At 49.2% G+C, this 27,642-nt stretch overlaps 1 protein-coding gene across 1 annotated transcript in view; it reads right to left on the bottom strand.

Annotated features, from left to right (window-relative positions):
* Window positions 1–596: 596 nt before the first annotated feature.
* Window positions 597–27,642, bottom strand: part of LOC116821525 (excitatory amino acid transporter 5-like) — a 74,821-nt gene continuing 47,775 nt past the window's right edge. Inside the window, exons 7-11 of the mRNA XM_075070819.1 lie at window positions 26,514–26,747; window positions 25,337–25,531; window positions 21,607–21,741; window positions 847–946; window positions 597–734 (exon numbers count right to left, since the gene is read on the bottom strand). Coding sequence (XP_074926920.1) covers window positions 597–734; window positions 847–946; window positions 21,607–21,741; window positions 25,337–25,531; window positions 26,514–26,747 — 802 coding nt within the window. The remainder of the gene's footprint in view (window positions 735–846; window positions 947–21,606; window positions 21,742–25,336; window positions 25,532–26,513; window positions 26,748–27,642) is intronic.

The raw sequence follows: 27,642 nt of genomic DNA, 5'->3' as shown, positions 1-27,642 counted from the left end.
ACAGCCTGTTCCTTGAAGACAAAATTAGATTTGGAATGACAGGCAGAAAGTCTGCTTGAAATCTCCATTTTTAGAAAATATAAAATCTCACTATAAAATTTTTTACCAACAACCATTTACAAATAAGATGGTCAAAAAATTATCGGCATAATAAACAATGCAAACTGACAGCAGTTGCCTACAGAGAATGAGCGAAGGTGACAGAGCTCTGCCTTGTCTCAGGCCCTTTTTAAAACAACCAGCTAAGGTTCTCCTCTAATAACTGTCCATTCCTCTGTCCTAGAAAAAAAAAATTGTGTTGAGAAACTAGTGGCATGAAACCTTTAAAAATCTGTTGCTTTGGAATGTCAAGACAACCTCATAGAGTAGCCTGTCAGGTTAACGCCACGAGCACTTGGCACTACTCCTTCTTCTTTAACTTCTGGCCAGTAATGTTATGCTGCTGTAGTTCATTGAAGCCTCCCAAACACCTCCATAGAAAATAATGGATTTTTCTGCCTTCTTTGTGCACAGTAAGGTCCACATGCTCACACAGAGTAGAGTGGCAATGTTTTAGCACCAAAATTCCCTTCTTGGGGATGAAAACGCTGCGGCCATTACACCTGGCAGATATTGTAACTAACTCCTGTTCGTTCGGACAAGGTTTCTACAATCATTTCCATCACATGGTCTTTGGGCTGGAGAAGGGAGTTCTCTGCAGAAGAAAGCTTCTCTGTGTTGCTCACTGGATCTTGCTGCAAAAACAAGGAAGACATACTCTTAATTCTGCTCCCTGACCTGCCCACAATTTCTGTATTTGAGTTTTGCCCTGGCACCCCTTGTTTTCTCCCCAGTGGATATACGTACTTTCTCTGGCTTTGGGGCAAAATCTTTCTGGCAGACGTGTGCTATGATGCCCGCAGCAAGTGCATCACCCAGGACATTGGTCATTGTTCTAAGTCGATCTCTAGAAGAAAAAAGAGCCATGAGAGCCAGCTAGCTTTGGTGAAAGTGCTGGTGGTGATAGATAATATGATTTCCCCTGCAAGAACACAAGCAAAATAAATAACCCCTTGCATTTCCATACTACCTTTTTATCCCAAAGAGACCCCAAAGTGCTTTAAATATGTACACGCACAGTACACTGATTTGCTTCACCTGACATTGCCAGGCAACTGCCTCTGGAGTAAAATGCAACAGCTATTCAAAAGGACACAGTCAGGTCATTGAGCCCTACATTTTTGATTTACCAAAGTGTTAATTAAAAAATACAAAATCTAAAATTTTATAGATTTGATGATAATTTTACTTGTAAAAGTAGAAGTAGATATTACCTTAGCAGAGGTATTGATGGGACTACTACCGGAATACTATATTCACTTTTGGTGTCCATACTTTAAAGAGGATGTTGAAAACAGGATTCACAGAAAAGCTACAAGAATGATTTGAGGTCTCAAAAACACTTTACAATGTAAGAGTTGGGTAAAACGCCCCCTAAACAGATAAAGCTCCTTACAATGCCTCAGGGATTTTTAGGAGTGCAATTCCCGTTGAAAGATTTCTGCTCCTAGATCCTTTAAACTAAGGCCTGGTGTACACTGCATGGTTACATTGACACAAGACAGTTTATGTAGACCTCCGTAGGGATGTCTACACTTAAATTTCGTTTTTACTGATGTAACTGCCCCACTACACCAGCTGAATAACACACCTCCCCAAGCAGCACAGATTCAGGGTGGATATAGTTAGGTCGATTCAGTATAGACACTACGTTACTTACGTCAGCTGTTCTTGGCCTCCAGGAGCTATCCCACAATGCCTGACAAGACTGCTCCGGTTGCCGTTGTGAATTCGTTGCCTATGGGTCATGTGGACAAGAAGCTGCCCCCCCCCTTTAAACACCCCACACACTTTTGAAATTCCTTTTCCTGATTGCCCGGCTTGCCGAGCACACCTAGCCTCTCTCCACTGTTGAGTGTAACTGCCCAGCTGACCATGCCCTGGCTACATGCTGCAGATGTGCTTCTGCCTGGAGTACACAGGGAGTATTGGATCTCCCAAGCCTGTGGGGAGAAGAGACTCTGCAAGCCCAGCTCCATTCCAGTCAGAGAAATGTGGACATTAAGAGCAGATTGCTCTGGGCCAGCAGGAGAAGAGCTACAAGAGGGACCAGCGGCAGTGCTTCCTGAAAGCCAGGGAGTTAGGGCAGGCATACCAGAAGGCAAGAGAGTGCAACGACCGATATGCTGCAGAGCTGCAGACCTGCCACTTTTACAAAGATCTGCCTGCCATCCTTGGTGGAGACCTCACCAGGACCTCCGAGAGCCATGTGGATACTTTCAAGGAGCCCAAGTCACAGACTCCTGCCGTGAACAGTGTGGAGGAGGAATATGGGGACCAGGGGATCTAGCTGCCCAGTGAGCCAGGACATGTTTTTGACTCCACCAGCCAGTCCCAACAGTCCAGCTCAGGGAAGCCTGATGCAAGGGAAAGAACCTCTAGTAAATATGCCATTTTCTTTGAAAATCCAGGGATGGAACCCCCAAAGTAGCAGGACACGTCTGTTAATTTACTCTTTTTTTACTTGTGCTAGAAGAGGTAGTGAAACAACCAAGAGAGGGGTCACATGGAGCAGTTTGTTTATGTGCCCTGAATCCTTTGGAGAGATCTCAGTGACACTTTGATGGAGGTACTCTGCAATCCTCTACCGAAGGCTTCTGGGAAGCACGGCCTTCTTTTTTCTACTGCGATAGGACTCTTTACCACTCCACTTAGCAATTACTTCAGCGGACAACCACTGCAGAGCACAGGCTAGCAATTTGTCTAGGTCACTCTGAACCCTATCCCTACCCTCCAGCATATCTACCTCTCCCCCTCAGCTTAGTGCCATCTGCAGACTTGCTGAGGGTACAATTAATCGCATCATCCAGATCATTAATAAGGATGCTGAACAAAACCAGCCCAGAACTGATCCCTGGGGCACTCCGCTTGATACCAGCTGCCAACTAAACATCGAGCTGTTGATCACTACCTCTTGAGCCCAACAATTTAGCCAGTTTTCTATCCACCTTATAGTCCAGGCCTGCACAACACGCGGCCCGCAGTGTGCAGCCCACAGGCAAGCGGCAGGGGGCGCTTCCGCGTTCGCCCCCCCGCCCGGGGGTGGGCCAACCTCACAGCCCCGCGCACAGTGCTCTGACTGCCCGGACGGTCAGAAGTGTGGCTGCCGGGTTCGTCCCCTGTCCGGAGGGGGGTGGCGACCTCACAGCCTTGCGCTTCTGACCGTCCGGGCGGTCGGAACACAGAGTGTGCGCGCGCGGGGCTGTGAGGTCGGCCCTCCCCCTCGGCAGGAGGCGAACCGGCAGCCACGCTGCTGACCAGGTTCACCCCCTGCTGGGGGCCCCGCCCTCACAGCCCTGTGTGCCGCGCTCCGACCGCCCGCACAGTCAGAAGTGTGGCATGCGTCTCTGTCTCCTGCTCCTCCTACACCGTCACTTCCGGAGCTGCTGAGATGGGAAGCATGAGGCAGAGCTGGTAAGTGAGACCGAGGGGAGAGGCACCCGGCCTGGGCTCAAGCCGCAGCGGGGGCTGGGGTCAGGGGGTCCTTGGCTCAGAGGGGCTGTGCTCAGAGCTGGGGGTCAGGGATGGGGGGTGCATCCTGGGCTCAGAGCTGGGGTCAGGGCTCGGGGGACGGATGGGGTCAGGGGGGTGTCTGGCTTAGAGGGCTGGGTTCGGAACTGGAAGTCAGGGCTAGCAGGGTTGGGGTCAGGGGGATGTCCGGCTCAGAAGGGCTGGGCTCAAAGCTGGGGGTCAGAGGGGTGTCCAGCTCAGAGGGGCTGGGGTCAGGGATGGGGTGGGCTGGGCTGGGCTGAGGTCAGGGGGGTGTCCGGCTCAGAGGGGCTGGGCCCGGAGCTGGGGGTCAGGGATGGGGTGGGCTGGGTTGGGGTCAGAGGGGTATCCTGGGCTCGGCCGGGCTCAGGGCTGGAGTCAGGGCTCGGGGGATGGATGAGGTCAGGGGGGTGTCTGGCTCAGAGGGGCTGGGCTCAGAGCTGGGGGTTGAGGCTGTGGGAGATATGAGGTCAGGGGGGTGTCCGGGTCAGGCTGGGGGGGATGGGGTCAGGGGAGTGTCCAACTCAGAGGGACTGGGCTCGTAGCTGGGGATCAGGGACTGGGGGGACGGAGTCAGGGGTGTCCGGCTCAGAGGGCTGGGGGTCAGGGCTGTGGGGGAGGTGGGGTCGGGGGTGTCCTGCTCAGAGGGGCTGGGCTCAGAGCTGGGGGCTGGGCTCAGGGAGGGGAATGGGGTCAGGGGGGTGTCCGGCTCAGAGGGGCTCAGGGCTGGGGGGGATGCCCGGCTCAGAGAGGCTTACCAGGCTACTTACCCCTCCCCTCTCCCCTCTCCCAGAGCTTCAGCGCGCCGTGTCCAGGAGTGGTCTTGGACAATGCTGCAGCGGCCTGGCTCCCTGCGGCCTCTGTGTTTGTGTGTTGGACAGTCACATCCAATCCCTTCACACTGCCCCCTTTCCTCTCCCTGGCTTAGTTCATAGCCCCAGAAAATCCCTTCAAACTGTCCCCCTTTTCTCCTCCCCTTATTTTGTAGGGGAATGATGAACCGAGAGAGTGGGTGGGCTTTATACTCGTGAAGGGGTGAGGAGGTGAGCGGTGAGTTGATGGCTAGAGGGAGGCATCCATTTTAAGTATTTTAATTTTTGGTACTGCTGTGTGCAGTAATATAGTGACCCATGGGGGGTTGAAGAGGGGTGTAATGGTGGGGCCGAGCAGGGAGGGGCGGTTCTATTTTACTGCTGTGATCTGGTTACCCTAAGCACGCCATTTCTTTCCCCCTCTACAGGCTTCCACACACCGTCAGTGCCTTGCTAGTGTGCCACGTGCCGTGAGATATCTCTTCTCTTTGTGTGTGACTGTGAGTGTTTCCTTGTGTGTAAATTCATTCAACAAAATCTTGAGCTTCATAATGGCTACCACGAGTGAAAAGAAAAAGAGAAAAATAGAATCAGAGCACAGAATTTTCAACACTTGAATGGACAAATAAATACTTATGTACTGTTTCCAAAGACAAAATACTGTGCCTCGTGTGTCACGAAACATTAGCTGTTCTGAAAGAATACAACCTTCGGTGGCACTTTGAAACTAAACATCCCAATTTCACCAAATTGAGCCCAAATGAAAAAATAATTAAAGCAGCCAGTTTAGTGAAAAACCTTAGTGGAGAACAGCAAATTTCAAGAAAGTGAGCACTGAGAACGATACGGTTACTAAAGTAAGCTATCAAATTTCTAAGGAAATTGCTGCTGCTGGGAAATGCTTCACAGAAGGCAAGTTTTTAAAGTGTGTGTTGATTGCTGTATCTGAGTTATGTCCAGAAAAGAGGGAAATATTTGAGACTGTCAGTCTATCACGCATGACTGTACAGAGAAGAATAGCTGACATTTCTACCAATCTAAGTGATCAGTTAAAGCAGAGGGTCACTGAATTCTCCTTTGACTCCCTAGCTATGGATGAAAGCACTGATTTAAAAGACACTGCCCAACTTCTTATTTTTATTAGAGGTATTGATAAAATCTTTGAAATTACTGAAGAACTTGTTGGCATGTGCTCCATGACAGGTCGCACAACCGGAAAAGAAATCTCCAGTGAAGTGATCAAGTGCATGAATGATAAATTGGGATTAGATTTCACAAACTTGGCGGCCATTTGTACTGATGGTGCTCCAGCTATGTGCAGAAAAAATGTTGGAGTCATTAGTCTTCTTGAAGAATTCATTGGGAGACAAATAACCAAACATCACTGCATTATACATCCGCAGGTTTTGTGTAGCAAAGTCTTAAAATTTGAGCATGTAATGTCAGTGGTAGTTTGCATTGTAAACTTCATCCGTTCTAGAGGACTAAAACAGAGGACATTTCGAGCCTTTCTTGAAGGGAAAGACGCTGAGTGCAGCGACTTAATCTACCATACAGAAGTGAGGTGGTTGAGTCGAGGAAGAGTGCTCCAGTGTTTCGTTGCTTTGAAAGAGGAGGTAGCAAAATTCCTAGAAAATGGACCGATAAAATTCCCAGAGCTTGAAAATGAGTCCTGGAATCAAGATCTCTTTTTCTTTTGTGATATTACAGCACACCTGAATGATCTCAACATTCAACTTCAGGAAAAAATCAACTTATATTTCAAATGCATGCAGCAGTGAAAGCTTTCAAAATGAAATTGAAACTTTTCAGAAATCAGCTGTCAAAAGGTGAAATGTGTCACTTTCCCACTTGTGCACAGCGTATCCTTCAGCACAAACACGCCAAGTTAGGAGAAAAATACGCAAAGCACATCAATCTTTTGATTGAAGAATTTGACAGAAGACTTACTTTGTCTAAAGATGACGACATCCAGTTGAAACTGATTGAAGATCCCTTTTCTGTGGATCCAGAGGAAGTGCCAGGAGATTTGCAGTTGGAGGTTATTGAATGTCAATGTTCGGCAATTTATCAAAATAAGCACAGAGGAAGCAGCCTGTGGGACTTCTACAAAAGTCTGGACGATGAAAAATACAAGAATCTTATTGAAGTTGCACTGAAAACATTCAGCATTTTTGGAAGCACTTATATATGTGAACAAACATTTTCCATCGTGAACATGAATAAAAACAAGCAACGTTCTTCTCTGACTGACGACCATTTGGAAGACATTATGAAAATATCCACTTCAAATATGACCCCCAAATATGACAAGCTTGTTGCCTAAAAGAGATGTCATCTCTCATTAAATTTGCAAGGTGATTATGAAAAGTACACGTGTTTTCTTTCAACAGAACAGGTGGTTTTTCATTTTTCCATAGTTCATAAAAAAAAAAAAATAATTTAAAAAATTGTTTGCTTTAATTGAAAAATTCTTAATAAAGTATCCCCACCCCCAAAAAAAACCTCTTCCTTTTCGTTCCACAGTTGTTTCGGCGCGGTGGCGCTGGGGAAGAAGGGTTTGTTTCCACAGTGCGGGCATCGCTGGGTTAGGGGATGTATTTCGGGGGGTGTAGCAGGGTGGTTACCCCGCTTCTGCCCTGAAGGGCTTAAAACAGCCCTGAGAAAGGGCTGTGGCAGAGGAAAAGCTGAGCTGACTGGGGAAGCCGCTCCAGCTGGCCTGTATAAAAAGGCTGTGGGCCAGAGGCCCAGAGGAATTCTCTCTCTGCTTGTAGAGAGAGAAGGGTCTGGCTGCTAGGGAGCTGAGCAGGGTACTGGGAGTGGAGCAGGGCTGGGGAAGGCTAGAGGAGCTGGGGGAGCTCCAGCCTGGAAAACCCCCAAGCTGCAGACCTAGCTGAGGGCCTAAGACCAGTACCAGGGCTGCAGAGGGGCAGCCCAGCTATAGAGGGAGGCAGCAGGTCCAAACCCAACCTTGCCTGTGATGAGAGGCTGATATAATGCAGTCTGCCCCAGGGCGCGGGGGCTAGTTGGTGACTGGCAGTAGCCTTATAGTGAGGTGAGGTGGGGATTAGAGCATTGGGGGTTCCCCAGAGAGGGGAGACCTAGAGCCAGAATGTGGGGGTATTGTCAGGGGGCAGCACCCCAGATCAAAGGGCACCGGGGTCGAGGAGGGACACAGAGCCAGCAGCAGTGGGACACCGGCCTGCAGAGGGCGCTCCAACAACTGGATGAGCTAATTCCCAAGAAGACCAGCAGGTGGCGTCACCAGAGTGAGTCCTGCTTGCTTACAGGGGCTGGGCAGCGGGGGACGTGTTTCAGTACGGCTGGGGGGGCGGGGGGGCGTTCGGCCCTCAGCTATTTTCTTTGGAGCAATGTGGCTCTCGCTGCTCTGAGTTGTGCAGGCCTGTTGTAGTCCATTCATCCAATCCATGCTTTAACTTGCTGGCAAGATTACTGGGGAGACCGTATCAAAAGCTTTGCTAAAGTCGAGATATTTCACATGCACTGCTTTCCCCATATCCACACAGCCAGTTATCTCATCATAGAAGGCAATCAGGGTGGTCAGGCATGACTTGTCCTTGGTGAATCCATGCTGACTGTTCCTGATAACCTTCCTCTCCTCCAAGTGCTTCAAAGTGGTTTTCTTGAGGACCTGCTCCATGATTTTTCCAGGGACTGAGGTGAGGCTGACTGGTCTGTAGTTCTGCAGCTTCTCCTTCTTCCCTTTTTAAAGAAGGGCCTGGGTGGCGTCAGGATGCAAATAGCAGCTGTGCTCTTTGCCTCTGCCTCTGTTACCTTCAGGAGTGAGATACCAGCTAAAATCACCCCTGCCTGTGGAAAGTGGTGCTAGTATTCAGTCTCATTGTCCCATACACATATACTCATGCTTGTGAGCTATTTCCCCCCTCATTTCCCCCATAGCTATTTCCCCCCTCATTTCCCCATCTCCTTCCCCCCAGTGGCCATATTCACAATGGCAGGTGCTGTGACTGGGGCTGTGCTCTGTCAAGCCCAAGCAGAAGTGAGAATGTACTGCTTGCAACATCTAGGGAGCAAGGGAAGTGAGTTCAGTACAATAACTCCTCACTTAACATCCTCGTGCTTAACTTTGTTTCAAAGTTACATCGCTGCTCAATTAGGGAACATGCTCATTTAAAGTTGTGCAATGCACCCTTATAACGTCGTTTGGCTGCCTGCTATGTCCACTGCTTGTAAGAGTCTGTGCAAAAGCAATGACTTTCCAAAGGAGCATTGCACAAGTTCATCTTCTCCGCTTCCTCCCTCTTTCTCCCAGTGCTTTCCCCACCACCAAACAGCTGTTTGGTGGCGCGTAGGACTTGGGTGGGGGTGGGGGGGAATGAGGCTGCGGCATGCTCCGGAGAGGAGGTGGAGTGGGGTGGGAAGAGGTGGGCCTGGAGTGGAGTGGGGACAGGAAAAGTCAGGTCTGGAGCATCCCCCAGCAAAGACAGCACCTGTTCTTCTCCAGAGAAGCTGCTGCTGCTGCGAAGGTGCTTCCTAGTGTCCTGGCCTGCAGCAGGCTGTGCCTGTGTGAGGTAAGTCAGGGGCACTTCCCAAGTACAGTATATAATGCCTTTTGTCTGCCCCCAAAAAAGTTCCTTGGAACCTAAACCCCTGCATTTACATTAAATTTAAAGAGAAAATTGGATTCGTTTAACATCATTTCACTTAAAGTTGCATTTTTTAGGAAGAGAACTACAACATTAAGTGAGGAGTTACTGTATCCTAAGTTTTTATTTCCACTCTGAATGCACTAACAATGGTACCTCTCTGTGTTGTATCTGCAGCTGCTGCCATTGGGGCCTTCAGGGTCTCCTCCTCCACACCCGCGGAAAGCCTGAGCCAGATGAGGAGGAGAAAGAAGAGGAGTTGGGCTGGCATGTTCCATGAGATCATGCAAGCCTGGGCTGCATTAGAGAATGAAACCAGGGCCTGGAGGATGACCATTTCAGACAGCACGGAGGGGGAAAAGTTGAGAGGAGAAAGGCCCGGGAGTCCAAGCAGGAAAAGGAGAGGGAGATGCACTAGGACATAATGGAGCTTCTCAGGCAGCAAACAGATGCTGCACTGACTCTGGTAACCTGCAGGTATAAGAATCCTGTGCTCGCCTCCCTCTGCAGCTTGTAGAGAACTCAATATCGCCTCCCTTCATCCCCCTCAATATTCCACATGGCACCAGGGGTTGCTGCCAGTGTTCCCTCTAATTTTTGCCACCCATGTGCAGAATGAATTTTATGTGTACCAATATGGAGGTGCACATAAAATTCATCTGGTGGTGGTGGGACTGAAGGGTTCCTGTGGGAGGGGGCTGGGGCAGAGGGTTGGGGTGCAGGGGGTGAGGGCTCTGGCTGGGGGTGCAGGCTCTGGGGTGGGGCTGGGGATCAAGGATTTGGGGTGTAGGAGGGTGTTCCGGGGCTATGCTGTGGAGAGAGGACTCCCCCCCAGCACTTCCTCTACCCCCAAGCACACTCTCCCTGCAGCAGTGGCTGGGGTGGGAGAGGCACCTGTCCCTGCTGCGGGAGTTCTAGGGCTGGGACTGCAGAACAGGTGCCTCTCCCCTGGCCCCAGCAGGTCTGGACCAGGGGAAGGGCCATGGCTGGGTATGGGCCACTCCAGCTGTGGCAGGTCCAGGCCACAAGGTGAGTTGGGGCTGGAGGAGGGATTGGGGGCTGGGCTAGGCAGGGGCCGCGGCAGGTCCCCGGCCGGGTCCCCTAAGCACCTGCACGGTGCTAAGTCGGCTGCTGCGCGTCCATGCAGCTTACAGGGAGCTTAGGTCACTGCACTGCCCCTACCACTGCACTCCAAGGGACATGAAAGACAGTCACAACTACACGGAGACTGACCTGTGAAAGCCATGGTTGGTGTGTGTGTACCTGAAAAGGAAATGTGATGCTCTCTCCCCTTCCTAAGTTCTGTTCCTAAGTCTCCGAAGGTTTTGTAATTGCCTGGTTCATGTTACAGAATAAAAATCCATTTTTGGAACAAAATTAATCTCTCTTAGTTCACAGCATATGCTGCCTGGTGCTGAGCAGGTCTGACCAGCACCAATTTCCTGTGACTTTGTTTTGTCACAGAAACCAGAACCTCACTCACGACTGCACTACGAGGTGCACTGGCAATGTTCTACTTTGCACACACACAATCACCACAGGGCTGCCAAGAGCAAGGCCGGGTCGAGTGCGCTGCAGCAACGTCCACTGCTCTGGCTCACCATTAAAGTCTGCCCGAGCTACATGGCTCTGTACTGAACCCTTCTACTAGCCCTTGGGTAGTAGCGGGTTTACCCCCCTGGAGCATGGGCCCAGCCAGGCCCACTCTTCGCCGCCGCCCGCTCTCTCCTGCGGGGAGCAGAAGCTTGGTGCTGCCGGCACTGAGGCTCCTACTGCAGTAGGGCAGCCAAGCTCCCCTCCCCCGCCTCTTCTCACAGCTTGCTCCGTTCCCCCCTCCCCCTCCCTGCTGCCGATCAGCTGTTTGCTGGCAGGAGGGTGGGGGAGGAGCACAGCCACAGCGTGCTCCCCACTGGGGAGAGGAGGCAGAGAAGAGGCGGGGGTGCGGCCTGGGGAGGGTGGAGCGAGCGTACTGACTCTGTGACTACAGAGCTGCACAGCCCGGCAGAAAAAAGGTGCCGCTCAGCTCCCTGGACTTTGCAGCTGGACACCACCCTCTGAGTCTTAGTGCTGGCTGAGCTCCCTTCTGTGTGCTGGGAGCCATCCTTTATCTTGTACAACAGTGAGTGCCCACGGTGGGGCAAGCAGGGCAGGGGGACGGAGGCAGTGGGGAAGGAAGGGGGTGGGATGGGGAGGAGATGGAGTAGTGGGGAAGGGGATAGGGCAGAGATTGGCAACCTGTGGCACACCAGGTAAGCCCCCTGCGGGCTGGTTTGTTTACCTGCCGCGGCCGCAGGTTCAGCCTATCGCGGCTCCCACTGGCCACGGTTCGCTGCTCCAGGCCAATGGAGGCTGCAGGAAGCGGTGCAGGGTGAGGGATGTGCTGGCCACAGCTTCTCACAGCCCCCATTGGCTGGGAGCAGTGAACTGTGGCCAGTGGGAGCCGCAATCGGCCGAACCTGCGGATGCAGCAGGTAAATAAACTGGCCTGGCCTGCCAGGGGGCTTACCCTGGTGGGCCGCGTGCCGAAGGTTTCCGATCCCTGGGATAGAGGAAATGGGGGCCCAGATTGCGACTCCCCTTGCCAGCAGCTGGGGCTCCTCTGTTAAACAGGCCCATCACCTCCTCACCCTGACAAGCCCCACCTCCCCTGCATCTGTACCACCCCAATGAGCTCCCCACTGAGCCCCAGCCACCTACACCTAGACCCCCACCCAAATGAACCCTCTAGGTAAATCTCTGTTTTAAGCATCTTCACATAACTTTCATACAACTTTGTATTAAGCTATTTTCATACAACTTTGTATCAAGTCCTTTGATATAGGAACTTTGTATCAGATTCCTATGTGGAAAAACTTTGCATTAAGCTTTGGGATAATGTTATAGCCCCTAAGGATACTTAAAGTAGAAGAAAAATGTCTTTTTGCTAGTAGAATAAGATCCTCCACACACACCTTAATCAATTGCCCTGTTGAATGAATGAGGTGGGACTGAGGAAGGTGTGGAAGGCAGCACCTCCAGACAGCTGCAACCCTTGGAGAGGGGCTGGGAGCCAGACCAAGGACAATCAGACTTGTCAAGTGGGCTCACTAAAGAAGAGCAGACATATTGACCGCCGAAGAGGGGGGCTTAGAAGCCAGCACCTTCTTTTGGAAACACCCTCTTTGAACAGCACTGGGACAACACCCAGAAGGAAGCAGCGCAACAAACACGCACACATTTGAATCTGGCATAGATTTGCACAAGAAGGAAGCTGCTATAAATGTGAGGTGTCTTGCAGAGGACCCCGGATCTCATCTTGTCAACATCGGAGCATCGATCCAGATTGGCAGAAGCCCAGCTCCACCCTTCCCCCATCTAACTCACCTGGCCAGTGAAGTTAAGGGGAGCAACTAGTTGGTAACAACAACAAGACGAAGTGTGCTTGTGTGTGTGTTTGTATGTGAGTGCATGAGTGTAATATATCGTATGCATGTGATACAGTGTTGATTGATGCATATGTTACCAATAAATGTGGTGGTTGCCTTATTCCCCCTGAAAAGATCTGGTGCGGTACTTTAAGTACAACAACCCCACCTCCCCTGCACCCAGACTCCCCCACTTTCACTTGGTCCCCCCTGCAGACTCCCAGTGCCCCTGCACCTGGCACCTCCCTGTGCATCCAGATACCCCACTGAGCTGCCTGCACCCAGACTGCCCCCCACAGAACCCTCTTACCCCTATCTGGATCCCTGCACACTAAGTCCCCCTGGACTTGGATCTTGCTGCTGGACTGAGCATCCCTGCCCACATCTGGGGTGCCTGGCAAAAAAGGGGCAAGGCCCCAGGGTGTTTCTGGGGAAGGCCTGGCCCTTGTTCTGTGTCAGGGTCAGGTTTAACCTCACTGCCAACTCCCTGTCCCACGGGGGTGGGGGAGGCTGCAGGGTATTCTCCCACCTCCAGGCAGCCAGTGGCCTGTGCTCTCCACTGCCATGGTGGAGCTTCCACATTTATAATTAAAATAAAAAGTTCAGACTTTTAAAATATTATGCACAGAATTTGATGCTGAATTCCCTCCGGACTATGGGGCACTATCCAGCTGTGATGGTGGGATTGTGAAGCGGGTGCTGCACAGTAGGGGATCTGTGGGTGGGGGAGCGGGGCAGGGGGTATGGTGTGCAGGGTGCTGTGCAATTGTGGTGGGAGGCCAGCGGGAGGGGTCTCTAGGCAGGGGGTGCTGGGCATAGGGATCTGTGGGGGACGTCTCGGTGAGGGAGCACTGGCATAAGGGCAGGGCAGGGCACTGGGCAGGGGAACAGTGTGGAAGGGGCATGCTGGCAGCGCAGGGCTGAAGGGGCCAGTGTGCATCTAGCAGTTTTGGGTTTGTAAACAGTGCCCTTGTGCTGGGTTGAGTGGGGCCACTCCTGCTGCGCTGCATCTCATTGCCCCTAGCTGGCCCTTTGTTCTGCGGACCGCCCCCCATCACATGCCCTATTTCCCCAATGGGGGCCCAGAAATGTGTTTGGCACCGGGCCCACAAAAAGTTAATCCTGCCCTGCCCTTATGTTTGGCTGTTCAGATTCAGCTGACAGCAGCTCCACCTCCACCCCGGTTGAAACTTTCCCCCTTTAATTCACAGATGATATGCAGGACACAGCAGGCAGCTATCACCATTGGGATATTTTTTTCCACTGAGGTCCAATATAAGTAAACAACGCCAGCGACCCTTCAGACAACCAAAGGCTCATTCAACTGTTGTTCTGCACCTGCTGGACTGATATTTGAAGCATTCCTTGGTGCTGTCAAGATGGCCAGTGTATGGATTCATGAGCCATGGGAGCAAGGGGTAGGCTGGTTCTTCCAAGATATTGTGATTTCAACAAAATCGTGATATTGGCATTTCAACAATCCCAATGGTAATCTGCTGGTCAGGAAAGAAAGTCCCTGCTTGCAGCTTTTTTAACAGTCCTGTGTTCTTAAAGATGCCCGCAGCATGCACCTTCCCTGTCCCACCCACACTGATGTCAGTAAGGCATCCCTGGTTATCCACCAGCACTTGCATTACTGTAATGTGCTCCGTGGCAAGGTGGTCTGGTGTTAAAATAGGGACGTGTGTGCCATCTATTGACCCTCCAAAGTTCAGGAAGCCTATTGCTGCAGAACCATCCACTGTGTCTTGCAGATTGCCCAAGTCCTGCAGAGAAGAGGGTGCGTAATGGCCTTGCACACTTGCATGACAGTGGCCCCCATGGTGCATTTCCCAACTCCAAGATGATTTTCCACCGACTGGTAGCAATTTAGCATTGCAAATTTCCACAGTGCAATCGCCACTCACTTCACTGTCGGTACAACTCTCATTTTGGTGTCCCTGTGCTGGCAGACTGGGCAAGTTTGGTGCACAGATCCAGGAATGTGGCTTTGTGCATCCGAAAATTCTGCAGCTACGGCTCGTCATCCCAGACCTGCACGACAATGCGATTCCACCAGTCAGTGCTTGTTTCTCAGGCCGAGAAGCGGTGCTCCACCATCTGCAGCTGCTCTGTGAATGCCACCAACAACCTTGAATTGTTTCTGTCTATGTCCCACAGCGATCTAGCCTTCAAGGAAATGTCATGTTCCCCACATTTCCTCTTGAAAATACTGCAAGATTAGGCACCCTGTCCTTTCATCGCTCATGACAATAGGGCAGAGCTGTGAGGAGGGACACATGGGTTTATGGGGATTTTGAAGAAGTGCGAAATATTGCAGGATGCAGATGAAATTATGGGATGGAGGACACTTCATTATGGGAAGTTGACCCCATGCTTCCAGTCACACCTGTGCTACTCCTTTCTGCTTCATGAGGCATTGCAAAGACTTCCCAAAACATCCTGTGGTGCATGGTGGCAATTTGCACAGAGGGTTACTGAGCCACGGTGCCCTGCACTCTGCATCAATACCAGCGCTCCTGGTGAGGACGTGTGTGCCGACACAAGGAGCATAGTGCGCACAAGTCCAAGCAATGTAATAACCGTGGCTGCTGTATGCCAATGTAACCTAAGTCGACATAATTTTTTTAGTGTAGAGACAAGAACATAAGAATGGCCCTACTGGGTCAGACCAAAGGTCCCATCTAGCCCAGTATCCTGTCTGCCAACAGTGGCCAATGCCAGATGTCCCAGAGGGAGTGAACAGAATAGGTAATCACCAAGTGATCCATCACCTGTCTGTCGCTCAGTCCCAGCTTCTGGCATACAGAAGCTAGGGAAACCGTCCCTGCCCATCCTGGCTAATAGCCATTGATGGACCTATCTTCCATGAATTTATCTAGTTCTTTTTTTAACCCTCTTGTGGTCTTGGCCTTCACAACATCCTCTGGCAAGAAGTTGTGTTGTGTGAAGAAATACTGCCTTTTATTTATTTTAAGCCTGCTGCCTATTAATTTCATTTGGTGACCCCTAGTTCTTGTGTTATGAGAAGTAGTAAACAACACTTCCTTATCTACTTTCTCTACAGCAGTTATGATTTTATAGAACTCAATCATATCTCCCCTTAGCTGTCTCTTTTCCAAGATGAAGAGTTCCAGTCTTATTAATCTCTCCTCATATGGAAGCTGTTCCATACCCATAATGATTTTGTTGCCCTTTTCTGAACCTTTTCCAATTCCAATATATCTTTTTTGAGATGGGGCGACCACATCTGCACACAGTATCAAGATGCGGGCATACCATGGATTTATAGAGGCAACATGATATTTTCTGTCCTATTATCTATCCTCTTTTTAATTATTCCTAGCATTCTGTTCACTTTTTTGAGTGCTGCTGCCATAGGCACCAACTTTTCCCAATGCCAGTGGGTGCTCGAGCCCACTCCTGCCCCTCCCCCTCCTGCCCCCATTCCAACCCCTTCCCCAAAGTCCCCGCCCCAACTCTGCTCCCTCCTTGCCCCTATTGGACCCCTTCCCCAAATCCCTGCCCCGGCCCCACCTCTTCCCCAGCTCCTCCCCTGAGCATGCCACGTTCCTGCTCCTCCCCACTGTTTCGTGGCGGCAAGCGCTGGGAAGGAGAGGGGAGAAGCAGGACGCGGCTTGCTCAGGGGAGGAGGTGGAGGCAGAGGTGAACTGGGGGGGAGGGCGAGGAGCTGCTGGTGGCTTCAGAGCACCCACCAATTTTTCCCCGTGGGTGCTCCAGCCCCAGAGCACCCATGGAGTCAGCACCTATGGCTGCTGCACACTGAGTGGATGATTTCAGAGAACTCTCCACAATGACTCCAAGATCTTTCCTGAGTGGTAACAGCTAATTTAGACCCCATCGTTTTATATGTATAGTTGGGATTATGCTTTCCAATGTGCATCACTTTGCATTTATCAACATTGAATTTCATCTGCCATTTTGTTGCCCAGTCACCCAGTTTTGTGAGAACTTTTTGTAGCTCTTCACAGTCTGCCTGGGTCTTAACTATCTCGAGTAGTTTTATATCATCTGCAAATTTTGCCACTTCACTGCTTACTCTGTTTTCAAGATAATTTATGAACATCTTGAATAGGACTGGGCCCAGAACAGAATCCTGGGGGACACCACTATTTACCTCTCTCCATTCTGAAAACTGACCATTTATCTCTACCCTTTGTTTCCTGTCTTTTAACCAGTTGCTGATCCAGGAGAGAACCTGCCCTCTTATCCCATTGCAGCTTACTTTGCATAAGAGCCTTTCGTGAGGGACCTTTTCAAAGGCTTTCTGAAAATCTAAATACACTGAATCCCCTTGGTCCACATGCTTCTTGACCCCCTCAAAGAATTCTAATAGATTGGTGAGGCGTGATTTCCCTTTACTAAAACCTTGTTGACTTTTCCTCAACAAATTATGTTCACCTATATGTTTGACAATAGTGTTTATTATTGTTTCAACTAGTTTGCCCAGTACTGAAGTCAGGCTTACAGGCCTGTACTTGCTGGGATCACCTCTGGAGCCCTTTTAAAAAATTGGCGTCACATTCGCTATCCTCCTGTCATCTGGTACAGGAGCTGATTTAAATGATAGATTACAGGTGACAGTTAGTAGTCCTGCAGTTGCACATTTGCTATTCTTGGGTGAATACCATCTGGTCCTGGAGACTTATTGCTGTTTAATTTACTTTTTTTTTTTTTCCAAAACCTCCTCTAATGATACCTCCAGGATTTTCAAGAATGCTTATCATAGAGGAGGCTTAGAGCTAGTCTACATTGGCAATGCTAAAGCACTGCTGTGGCAGTGCTTTAACGTGGCTCGGCAGAGCGCTAGAAGAGAGCTCTCCCAGTGCTTTAAAAAAACCACCTCGATGAGGGGTGTAGCTACCAGCACTGGGAGCACGGCTTGCAGCACTGGTGCCCTGTTTACCCTGGTATTTTACAGTGCTGAAACTTGCTGCGCTCAGGGGTGTTTTTTCACTTGAGTGAGAAAGTTGCAGTCCTGCAAATTGCCAGTGTAGACAAGCTCTAAGTGATGACCTGGTCGTAGTCTGTACATACTTGAACAAGGACAAGATAACTGAGGTCTTGTTTACATAGGGACTCTCAGGAAAATTGAGTTGAATTAACTAAAGGTGTGAATTTAAAGTGTATTAGTTAAACTGTATTAAACACCTGTGTACATGTTCTTATTCAGAAATAAAGTGGACTTAATTTGATTTAGGCCTGGTCTACATGAGGCAATTAGGTCTGTAGAACTGCTCAGGGGTGTGAAAAATCCACAACCTCCTGAGTGATGCAGTTAAACTGACCTAACCCATGGTATAGACAGCACTAGGTCAATGGGAGAATTTTCGCCCTAGCTACTGCCTCTCGAGGTGGTGGATTATCTCCGCCGACAAGAGAACCCCTTCTGTGGGTGCAGGTAATATCTTCAGTGAAGTATTACAGCAGGCCAGCTGTGTGTAAACAAGCCCTTAGTTTAAGCAAATTAAGCTATAGCCACTCTAATTCTGAATAAGACTGTCCACTCAGGGGTTTAATGCAATTTAATCCACTTTAAAAGTTAATTTGAATTAACTTTTTTGATTGTCTCTGTGTAGACAAGCCTTGATTCTACAGGGATCTTTAACAGAGAGGGGCACAACAGGAGTCAATAGCCAAAAGTTGGATTAGAAAAATTTAAATTGAAAACAGGATGCAAACTGTTGAGTGTAATTTACCATAGGAACAGCTTATCAAGGGATATGGTGGTTTCTCCATCACTTAGTCATCAGTCTTGTTTTAAAGACTCCAGTGGAGATGTTCTAATTCACCCACAGGTTTTTGGACTTGAAGCAGAAATGACTGAGTGAAAATCTCTGGCTTGAGTCGTGCAGACAATCAGACCGTGACCATCGTGGTCCCTTCTGTACTTAAAACCTATGAATAAGCGTAATTTCTGCCCTCTCTATATCTCTGTCATGTCTCCTCTTATTTGTTTCCTCTCTAACATATGCAGTCCCATTCCTCTTTGAGTGATTGACCATGTGGTTTCTAATCTTGCTGCACGCGTGCATGAGATCAGATTCTTTTGGCCAGCAGCGTCCATGGGGGCTGATGTCCTCACTCATCCCCAGCTAAGGGCATAAGGCAGGTCCAGCAGTCCCTCGGGTGCTTTGCCAATACAGAATGCCAGAGTCACTCTAGTAATGGGAAGGAGAGCAGACTATGGAATCCATGGGGACAAAACAGCTGGAAGAATCAGTTACTGTAAAGTAAACCACCAGTGTTCTCCACGTAATTCTCCACTCTGTGGAGAACAGCTGCCTGCTTGCTTGGCAGTGGATGCGAGGTTGAACAATGGCTGTAGGACATCCCTATCCTAGGTGGGCCGGGGAGGGCATCCGCGTGCTGCTACCCCCGGCACTGCCCCCGCAGTTTCCTATTGGCTGCAGGGGTGCTTGGGGCGGGAGCAGCATGCATGGACACAGACCTGACCCACCTGGCCCAGGGGCTTCAGGGAGGGGGGCCGGCAGCCACGTGGAGCGAGCAGGCGGGAAGCTGCTCAGCTCTGCTGCACTGCCAGTGGTGGGTGGGGGCGCTGGGCTATTTTAAATGGGCCGAGGGAGGCGCAGGGGGAGCGCCTGGGGGCGGAAGGCAGGGCCAAGAGACCCAGCCTCAAGCATTGCTGGAGCTGGGCTCCGGGCCAGAAATATTCCTGGTGCCCAGGCAGCACAGGCCCATAGAACTTGCCGGCTATGCAAGAAGTTTACCCATTGCCCCTCACACGAACTGATCCGTACAGACTAGAAGTACTGGTAGGCAAAGCAGGATCTTTCTGTTGGAAGAGACGCTTGGGAAGCTGGATCAGTCAGAGACCTCAGCTCGGCAGCCCCATTGTGCCCACTGCGGTTTGTCCTCGCCCTTCTGGGCAGCAGAGTTTTGTGCTCAGACTTTGTTACTGTGACATGACACCCCCCCATAGTCACACCCTATACATTAGTTGTCATAATCTTTGTGCAAAATGTGCTTTGTGAGGTATCATTTGAAAACGAATAACTCACTGGCCATTAATATTCCTGTGTGATGTGTGTACGTGGTGGGTATGAAGAGTTAAGGACATATGCTGGGATGATAACTGTTCAAACCAGGTGTGTCGTAGGGAGCTGTTAAACAGGTCTGTCCTAAACAAAGGAATATGTGTTAACCACACTTTACATATAAGCAGCAGACAAACTCCTCACACTAACAAATGGGAGAAAAGAGAGAGTGGCATCTACACCAGGCAGGAGAGCGAAGCTTGGTCTGGGTTTTACTTTTCAGAATCCATTTCTATAAAGACGGGGAGGAGGCCTGAACCTCAAGTGATGAGCAACTGAAGGAACTGACTGTATGCTGCATTACTGTATTATACACGTTTAGAGCGAGGCCTTCTCCGAAAGTTGTGACACTGGTGAGTAATGTCATTATGAAATGTATGTATTAACACTGTAAGGAATTATAGATACTCATCGATATCAGGCTGGGTTGTCTTCCCAGCTAGGAGGGAATGTCACAGCTACCGACCTGTGCAAATTAAGCATGGTAGAACCAAACAATGGAAGCCCTATTTACATAGAAATCATACAGGGGAATGGAAACCTCATAGGAAGAGGGGAGGGCAGGACTCCTTGGCATCTGTCACTAGACAGACACAAGCCTTCTACTCCTTGGGCACACTCGTTCCCCACTCACAGTGCCACCCTGCTCTAGCAGTGAGCTCAAGCTGCAGCATGAGGTTTAAGTACCATACTCCCTCCCCTCCACTCTTGCTGGTAGTGGCCAAGGGAATGCTGGGAAATGTAGTTCTTTCCCTGCTCCAGGGCTGGCTCTATAGGCAGGGAGCTAACTAAGGAACTACAGCTCCCAGGCCCCCCTGTCGGTTCTCAGCTCCCAGGCTGGATCCCTGCTGGCTGCTGCCCCAGCAAATTGACTGCCCCAAGCACCTGCTTGCTTTGCTGGTGCGTAGAGCCACCCCGGTCCAGATGGGCTCAACAGCCTCCCTCTACCTGCCTAGACATTCTGCAGAAAGGACTAGGGATACACCCAGAACTTGGCGCTGTAGGTGCCTCTATATGTATGATCAGTAACAGAGAGCGGAGCACCTCTGCCAGGATGACTTAGACAGTGCCTCAATCTCAGAGTACCTCCTTTGCGTGCTACCAGAAGGGTCCATCCTTGGCATGGCGTAGTGGTAGGGGGACCTCAGCTAGGAGAGCCAAAATTTCAGTGAGCATTTCTTACACACACAGTTTACTGAGGGGTTAGCACCTAGTTCCCTAAAAGTTCACGCCTCTGCTCTTAGTCGCTTATGAGCCTAGTGTCCACATTTCTTAGGATAGTCTCTTTCCTCCCTTCACTCCCACCATCAGGTTTCTGGTGGCCCTTTGTGGTTTTAACTTGGTATTCAAAAGCTAAGTGATCCCTCCTTCATACCCTTGTCCTGCTCCGACCTCCAGGAGGTATTTCTGGTGAATAAGGGAACTAGCAGCCCTGCCCAGCTGATGTTCTACCGCAACAAATTCATGATCTGTTCTCCTCCTAGTTTTGTCCCTTCCACTCAAACCAAGGAATTTTCTTTCCCTCATTCCTGTCCCTGCACTAGGAAGGAGAGAATTTCGCATGTTCTCAATCTCAGGCGCATCTTGAGAATGTACCTACATGGCTCAGAATGTTTTAGGAAGGAAGAATTCCTCTTAGTTCTATTGGAGGGCTCTAGGAAAGGTCTGGAAAGCAAGCCCATCACCAAATGGATCACAGCCTGCATCAAAGAGGTACATAGGCCCCATTTTCAAAATTGGGCACTGACCCTGGTGCCTGACTTTCCTCAGGACTGAACACTCACAATGCCTATCAAAACCCATGGAACTTCTAAAATCAGGCCCAAGCCGAGCATCCAAAAATGTTGGCCCCATAAATCACTAGCCACTTAAGAAAATTGTGCTTCAGTGATTTCCTCGGGTGTCCCAAGAAGTCCGTGGCAGAGACAAGTCTACAGTGCAGAGTTCCTGGTTCCATGCCTTGTCCTGTATCCCCTTAGACTCCAGTCACGTCTGTTAGAACCACTGTAGCTACATTTGCATAGTCAGAATACTCAGGGGTCACTGTCCTGAACACTAAAAACAACAACATAGGATATGGAAAAAAAATACTTACAAAGCCCAGTCAACTGCAATGATCAGTGTGATGTCATCAGTGGGAAGGCCAACAGAGGTTAGTACAATGACCATTGTAACGAGTCCTGACTGGGGGATTCCCGCTGCACCTATGCTTGCTGCTGTCGCTGTTATGCTGCAGAAATAGAAAGGCCACAGCACCTTTGTCACTTGGAAGGCTCTTAATGGTTTTGACTGTATGGCAAAGTAAACGTCAACTCTTCCAATGAAAGATTGGTGGGTGCATTCATCACGTAGCCTCACTCCCTCCTGGGCTTTCACATTGCCCTGGCAAGCACTGATAACTAGCTGGGGAACACTCACTCATAAGCCACTCCGTACTAAGCCTCAGTGTGCCCCCCTACACCGGACTTATCTGTCTGTCTCAACCAGTGAGCCACCATTGTAGATTACAGAAATATTTCAACATATGTCTGATGTTTCTGTGCACCTAGTGGCTTGTTCCGACCCCTGCAAACATTCCATCTAGCAAAGGCTCCTTGAAAATGTATGTGCAGGCTAGATTTGAAGAAGATTGCTTGTAATTAAGCAAAGTTTTAATGCAGATTTTTGTGGCGAATAGCTTTAGGCCCAGTTCCGCTTCCACTGAAGTCAACAGGAATTTCTTGCTATTGACTTCAGTGGCAGTGAGAAAGCAAGCGAGACAGAGTGTGTGTGTCCAGCTGTCCATCCATAGGTGACCGCAAACAACACTTTAGCTTCAGCTGAAACAGTAGAGGCCTGCATTTGTGGACCAGAAGGATATGTAATTATGGAGATGTGACAGCCTCTGTACAATTAAAGTTGCAACCATGGTCTCATTATAAGGCTGATTGTGAACCCCCCCCTTGTAAATAAAACAGAAACTTCTTCTCTTCCTGTCATGTTTCTCAGGTTGTCCATTGCTAGCTAGAATGAGCTCTGAAATCTTTTCCAGAAGTGTCTAACCTCACTTACTGTACTGCTGGGGCAGCGAATGAGGGGGGCATGGAGTGAATGAGTTCGGTGTGTCTTTCACAGCAGTAGCTAGATGGTGTGTAGCAAAGGTGGCAACATTCTCCACGTGGCAGAAGGATGTTCTTGTGGGCAGAGACACACGAGAACTGAGTTCTAGCCCTTGCTCTGCCACAGACAGCCTAAGGGACGTTGGCCAAAAATGTTCAAAGACGGTTCTAATTTTGTGTTCCCCAGTTTCTGAGGGCTCAGCTTGCGACTCCTGGTGTCCCCACAGGGCTGCTGCACTCAGAATTAACCTCTGTATATAGGGTAATAGCTCCTGTGACAGGGTCGGGCCAGATGGCCACAGGAACGTGATGGAAGGCAGATATATTAGCCTCAGGTTAAGCAGGTCCCTTTCCCCTGGGTAAAGTAACGGGTGGTTCCAGAACAATCAGGAATTTACTGGAACCAATAAAGGCAGGCAGGCCAATTAGGACACCTGGAGCCAATTAAGAAGCTGCTAGAATCCATTAAGACAGGCAGGTTAATCAGGGCACCTGGTTTAAAAAGGACCTCACTGCAGTCAGTGAGGGGTGCATGAGGAGCTGGGAGCAAGAGGTGTGCAAGAAGCTGAGAGTGAGTAGGTGTACTGCTGGAGGACTGAGAAGTACAAGCATTATCAGGCAGAAGGTCTGATGGTGAGGACAAAGAAGGTGTTTGGAGGAGGCCATGGGGAAGTAGCCCAGGGAGTTGTAGCTGTCATGCAGCTGTTACAGGAGACACTCTAGACAGCTGCAATCTACAGGGCCCCGGGCTGGAACCAGGAGTAGAGGATGGGCCTGGGTTCCCCCCATCCTCCCAACTCCCTATTTGATATAAGAGGAGTTGATTTGGACTGTGGGTCCCACCAGAGGGGAAGGTCTCTGGCTTGTCCCCCGACCCATTAGGTGGACCAGCAGAGACTGCAGGGGATTGTTCTCCTCCTTTTCCCCATGCTGGCCAATGATGAGGTTAGCTGAGTGAATGGCAGCTTTGTGTCACTAACAAAAGGAGCCAGACTGAGGACTGCCAGAAACCTCAGAGGTGAGAAAATCCACCAGAAAGCGCAGAACCCACCACGGCAGAGGAGGAACTTTTGTCCCACTCCACACCTCACAGGCTGTTCGGATGAATTTGGGAATGTTTGTGAGGTGCTCAGATACTTGAGTGTTGAGCTGTAGGCAGGCCTCAAAAGAAAGGACAAAATTATGTTCTCTGCAATTTAGCTGTTGTGTGATGCTTCTGGTCTCTGTGGTTCTTTTCACCTTAAGAATAAAGTGGGCTTCCAACTGGGTGGTGCTTAAACTGGAGCAGTTACACCAGTTAGCTGTCTCTGAAGCAGGTGTCCTTGGGCGACCTTTCTGTGCTGGGCAATACACAGTAATGGCAGGAAACTGCAGCCTGGAAATCCCCTGGCCAGAAAGGAGAGAAGCAGCCAAGAGAGGCAACAGCTGAAAGGTGCAGTTTCCTATTTCACTGCCGCAGTTCAGGGCGTGAAGGAGGGCAAGTAGAAATATCCCACAGCAGCCTCATTCCCTGAGGACTATTCGTCCTACGCACTGAACGAGGCAAGGTCCTGCAGAAGAATAGTGAATGAGCCTTAATTAAAGACTCTTCACTAACACACACACATAAGGGGCAGAGTTAAGGTTGCACAGAGGTGGTTGTTATTAACTGAAATATAATGACTAATCCAGTCAGCACAGGGTTCCTTATGTTTCTTTCACTATAAATTCAGTTTATTTTACTCTGCCCTGAATTGTCCCGATGTAAACATGGTACAGAAGTTTGCACTGGCAATTCACGCCTGTGGTGTGTACATTTTCAGAGGAGAACTGTAGGTTTTGGCAGCTAGGTAGGGACTCTTTGGGGCTTTTAACTGCTGGCCAAGCATGGTTTGGGATTATAGGATGAGCACATTGGCCGTACGTGTTTCTGCTAAATTGATCAGCAGTGAAATAGTTAATGATAATACTTAAAAACGATCATCAGTTTCATTGAGACGGATGGGGTAGTTCACGTCATTCTCCAGGGAATTGTCAGGCTGTCTGCAGACTGACGAGATAGCACTGTGTCAGTTTAGGAGTTTTTTTGAATGAAAACATAGGCCTGGCCTACACGCAAGAGTGGTTCTGTGTAACTGTCCTGATTAGGGGTGTGATTTTTTTTTTTTTTTTTTTAAACTGAAATAATTCTACTTGGACAGCCCCCAACTTGGACAGAGGTGCCTTTTACCAGCCCGGCTTATTCCCTCCCTGAATGGGAATAGGCTGTACCAGCATAAGCACTTTTCTACCAATATAACTGCACCCAGGCTAGGGGAATTGTACTGCTTTACGCCTGATCGATACTTAACATTTCGGTTGACATAACTATGGTGTTCAGGGGTGTGGAAACACAGCTATGCCAATGAAACCCCTAGTATAGACACAGCTTCCTCACACAGCATTCATACCCCAATACAGAAGCTCCTGTTGGTGCAGGCTGCATCTGCACGGGGGGGGCTATGCCGGTCTGTAGTGGTGACATGCCCTTAGAAGATACAGGACTGCAGAGGCACTGCAACAGGTAAAGAAGTAGCCAGACGGTCTATGCTTATGATACGCTACTGTCCAACCACATCTACCTTAAACGTAATAGAATGACCAACGCTGAGTGGGAAATTTGGTAGCTGTTTGATAACGCTGTCCTTAGATCTGGATAGAGAAGAACGAGAACAGATTTAGTGTAAATAAAGGAAGAAATGTATTTACCTGATAGTTATAATTTGTCCCAAGTCCAAATCGTACTCGTTGACCTGAGCAATAAAGATTGCAGCGACTGCCTCGTACAGTGCAGTCCCATCCATATTAATGGTTGCGCCAACAGGGAGAACGAACCGTGCCACCCGTCTGTCTATCCCATTGTTTTCCAGAAGACATTTCAGGGTGATGGGCAGGGTTGCTGAGCTGCATTGCAAAGAAATAATCATTTCCATTGTCGTTGATGTCACTGAGGCAGTTAATAAAAAGACTGCTGGAGGCACAAGGTCACCACATCTGCTCATAAAGCGAAGGGAAAATTCTGTACATCAGCTGCCACCTCCCTCTTAAACAATGGTGGAAGGAAAGTGTCAGAACTCTGTCTCAATTGGGGTGAAGAGTCAGTTGGCAAAGTTTGCAGACAACACAAAAGCTGACTGCAAAGAATCACAAAGGGATCTCACCAAACCAGGTGCTGGACAATAAAATGGCAGATGAAATTCAATGTTGATAAATGCAAAGTAATGCACAGTGGAAAACATAATCCCAACTATACATATAAAATGATGGGGTCTAAATTAGCTGTTACCCCTCAAGAAAGATCTTGGAGTCATTGTGGAGAGTTCTCTGAAAACATCCATTCAATGTGCAGCAGCAGTCAAAAAAGCGAACAATGTTACAAATCATTAGGCAAGGGATAGATAATACTGTGGTTCTAGAGTGGTTCTAAAAATCCTTAGAACTGACTCAACGTGCAGACATGGCTGGGCTTCCTTTTAATTTCTTGCCACGCTGAGTTATTCTCCCCCACACTGCTCAAACCCGGCAGTGGCTCTAGTTTTCATTGAGAACTAGGCCCAAGCCACATCTCAAGTTTCAGACTTTGCCTGTTTTTTTTCTGTAGCTTCATTCAAAAAACTGTTTTTGGTGGGGGGCGGGGGCAGGGGGTTTAAACAATGGGGAAGTAGCTTAACTCTCCCATAGTTCAAATAGCTAAAAGGAGTTTGCTAAAGTATTTCCCTTGCACATGAGGGACCAGTGATTGGTACATTACTCAGGAAACCCTTGTGCTAAACGAAGGATGAAAACATTTATATGCAGCCTAGACCTGAATAATGAAACCAGCTTCTCTCTCAGCTGGAATAATGGAATGTCTGTGACGAATGACGACCAGACCACCTTGTCATACCTGGATGATGTCGCAAGGGCAATCAGCAGGGCTTGCAGTATTCCCCGGATGAAAGCAAAGGGGTTCTTCCTGGTAATGAGTGTGAAAAGCAAAGGCAAGAGGATAAGTCCATGGATGACTAGCCCTGTCACCACCGTTATGGCGTAGAGTCCCAATTTCTTTCCAATCACAGCTGGATCCTCCATTTCCAAAATCTTCCCAGCAATGAGAAACACAATGCCAAATGGGAAGTACCTGCAATAAGAATTAGTAAAAAAAAATTGCTCATTGGGATAGGAAGATGGCAAATGTCATAACAGAAAAGACCATCCTGTCCTGCTAGAGCAGAGGAGGGCAACCTTCGGCCCGTGGGCCACATGCAGCCCATCAGGGTAATTGCTGGTGGGGCGCCAGACACTTTGTCCACTCGACTGCACAATGTAATACCATGTGGTGAGATGGGACACTAGATGTGGAGGGCTCTGAGTTACTACAGAAAATTCTTTCCCAGGTGTCTGGCTGGTAGGTATTGCCCATATGCTCAGGGTCTAACTGAGCACCATATCTGGGGTCATGAAGGAATTTTCCCTCCCATCAGACTGGCAGAGACCCTGGAGATTTTTTGCCTTCTGCAGCATGTGGCACAGGTCACTTGCAGGTTAAAACTAGTATAAATGGTGGATTCTCTGTAACTTTGTCTTTAAATTAGGGGTCGGCAACCTTTCAGAAGTGCTGTGCCGAGTCTTCATTTATTCACTCTAATTTAAGGTTTCGCGTGCCAGTAATACATTTTAACATTTTTAGAAGGTCTCTTTCTACAAGTCTATAATATAGAAGTAAACTATTGTTGTATATAAAGTAAATAAAGTTTCTAAAATGTTTAAGAAGCTTCATTTAAAATTAAATTAAAATGCAGAGCCCCCCGGACCAATGGCAGTGTGAGTGCCACTGAAAATCAGCTCGCTTGCCACCTTTGGCACACGTGCCATAGGTTGCCTACCCCTGGTCTANGCCTATCCCTGCTTTAAATCATGCTTTGAGGACTTCAGTATCAGCCAGAGGTTAGGGATCTATTTCAGGAGTGGGTGGATGAGGTTCTGTGGCCTGTGATATGCAGGACATCAGACTACATGATCACGATGGTCCCTTC

Source organism: Chelonoidis abingdonii, chromosome 11, assembly GCF_003597395.2.
Source record: "Chelonoidis abingdonii isolate Lonesome George chromosome 11, CheloAbing_2.0, whole genome shotgun sequence".
NCBI classification, from domain to species: Eukaryota; Metazoa; Chordata; order Testudines; family Testudinidae; genus Chelonoidis; species Chelonoidis abingdonii.
This window is presented reverse-complemented; position numbering and strand designations above follow the sequence as displayed.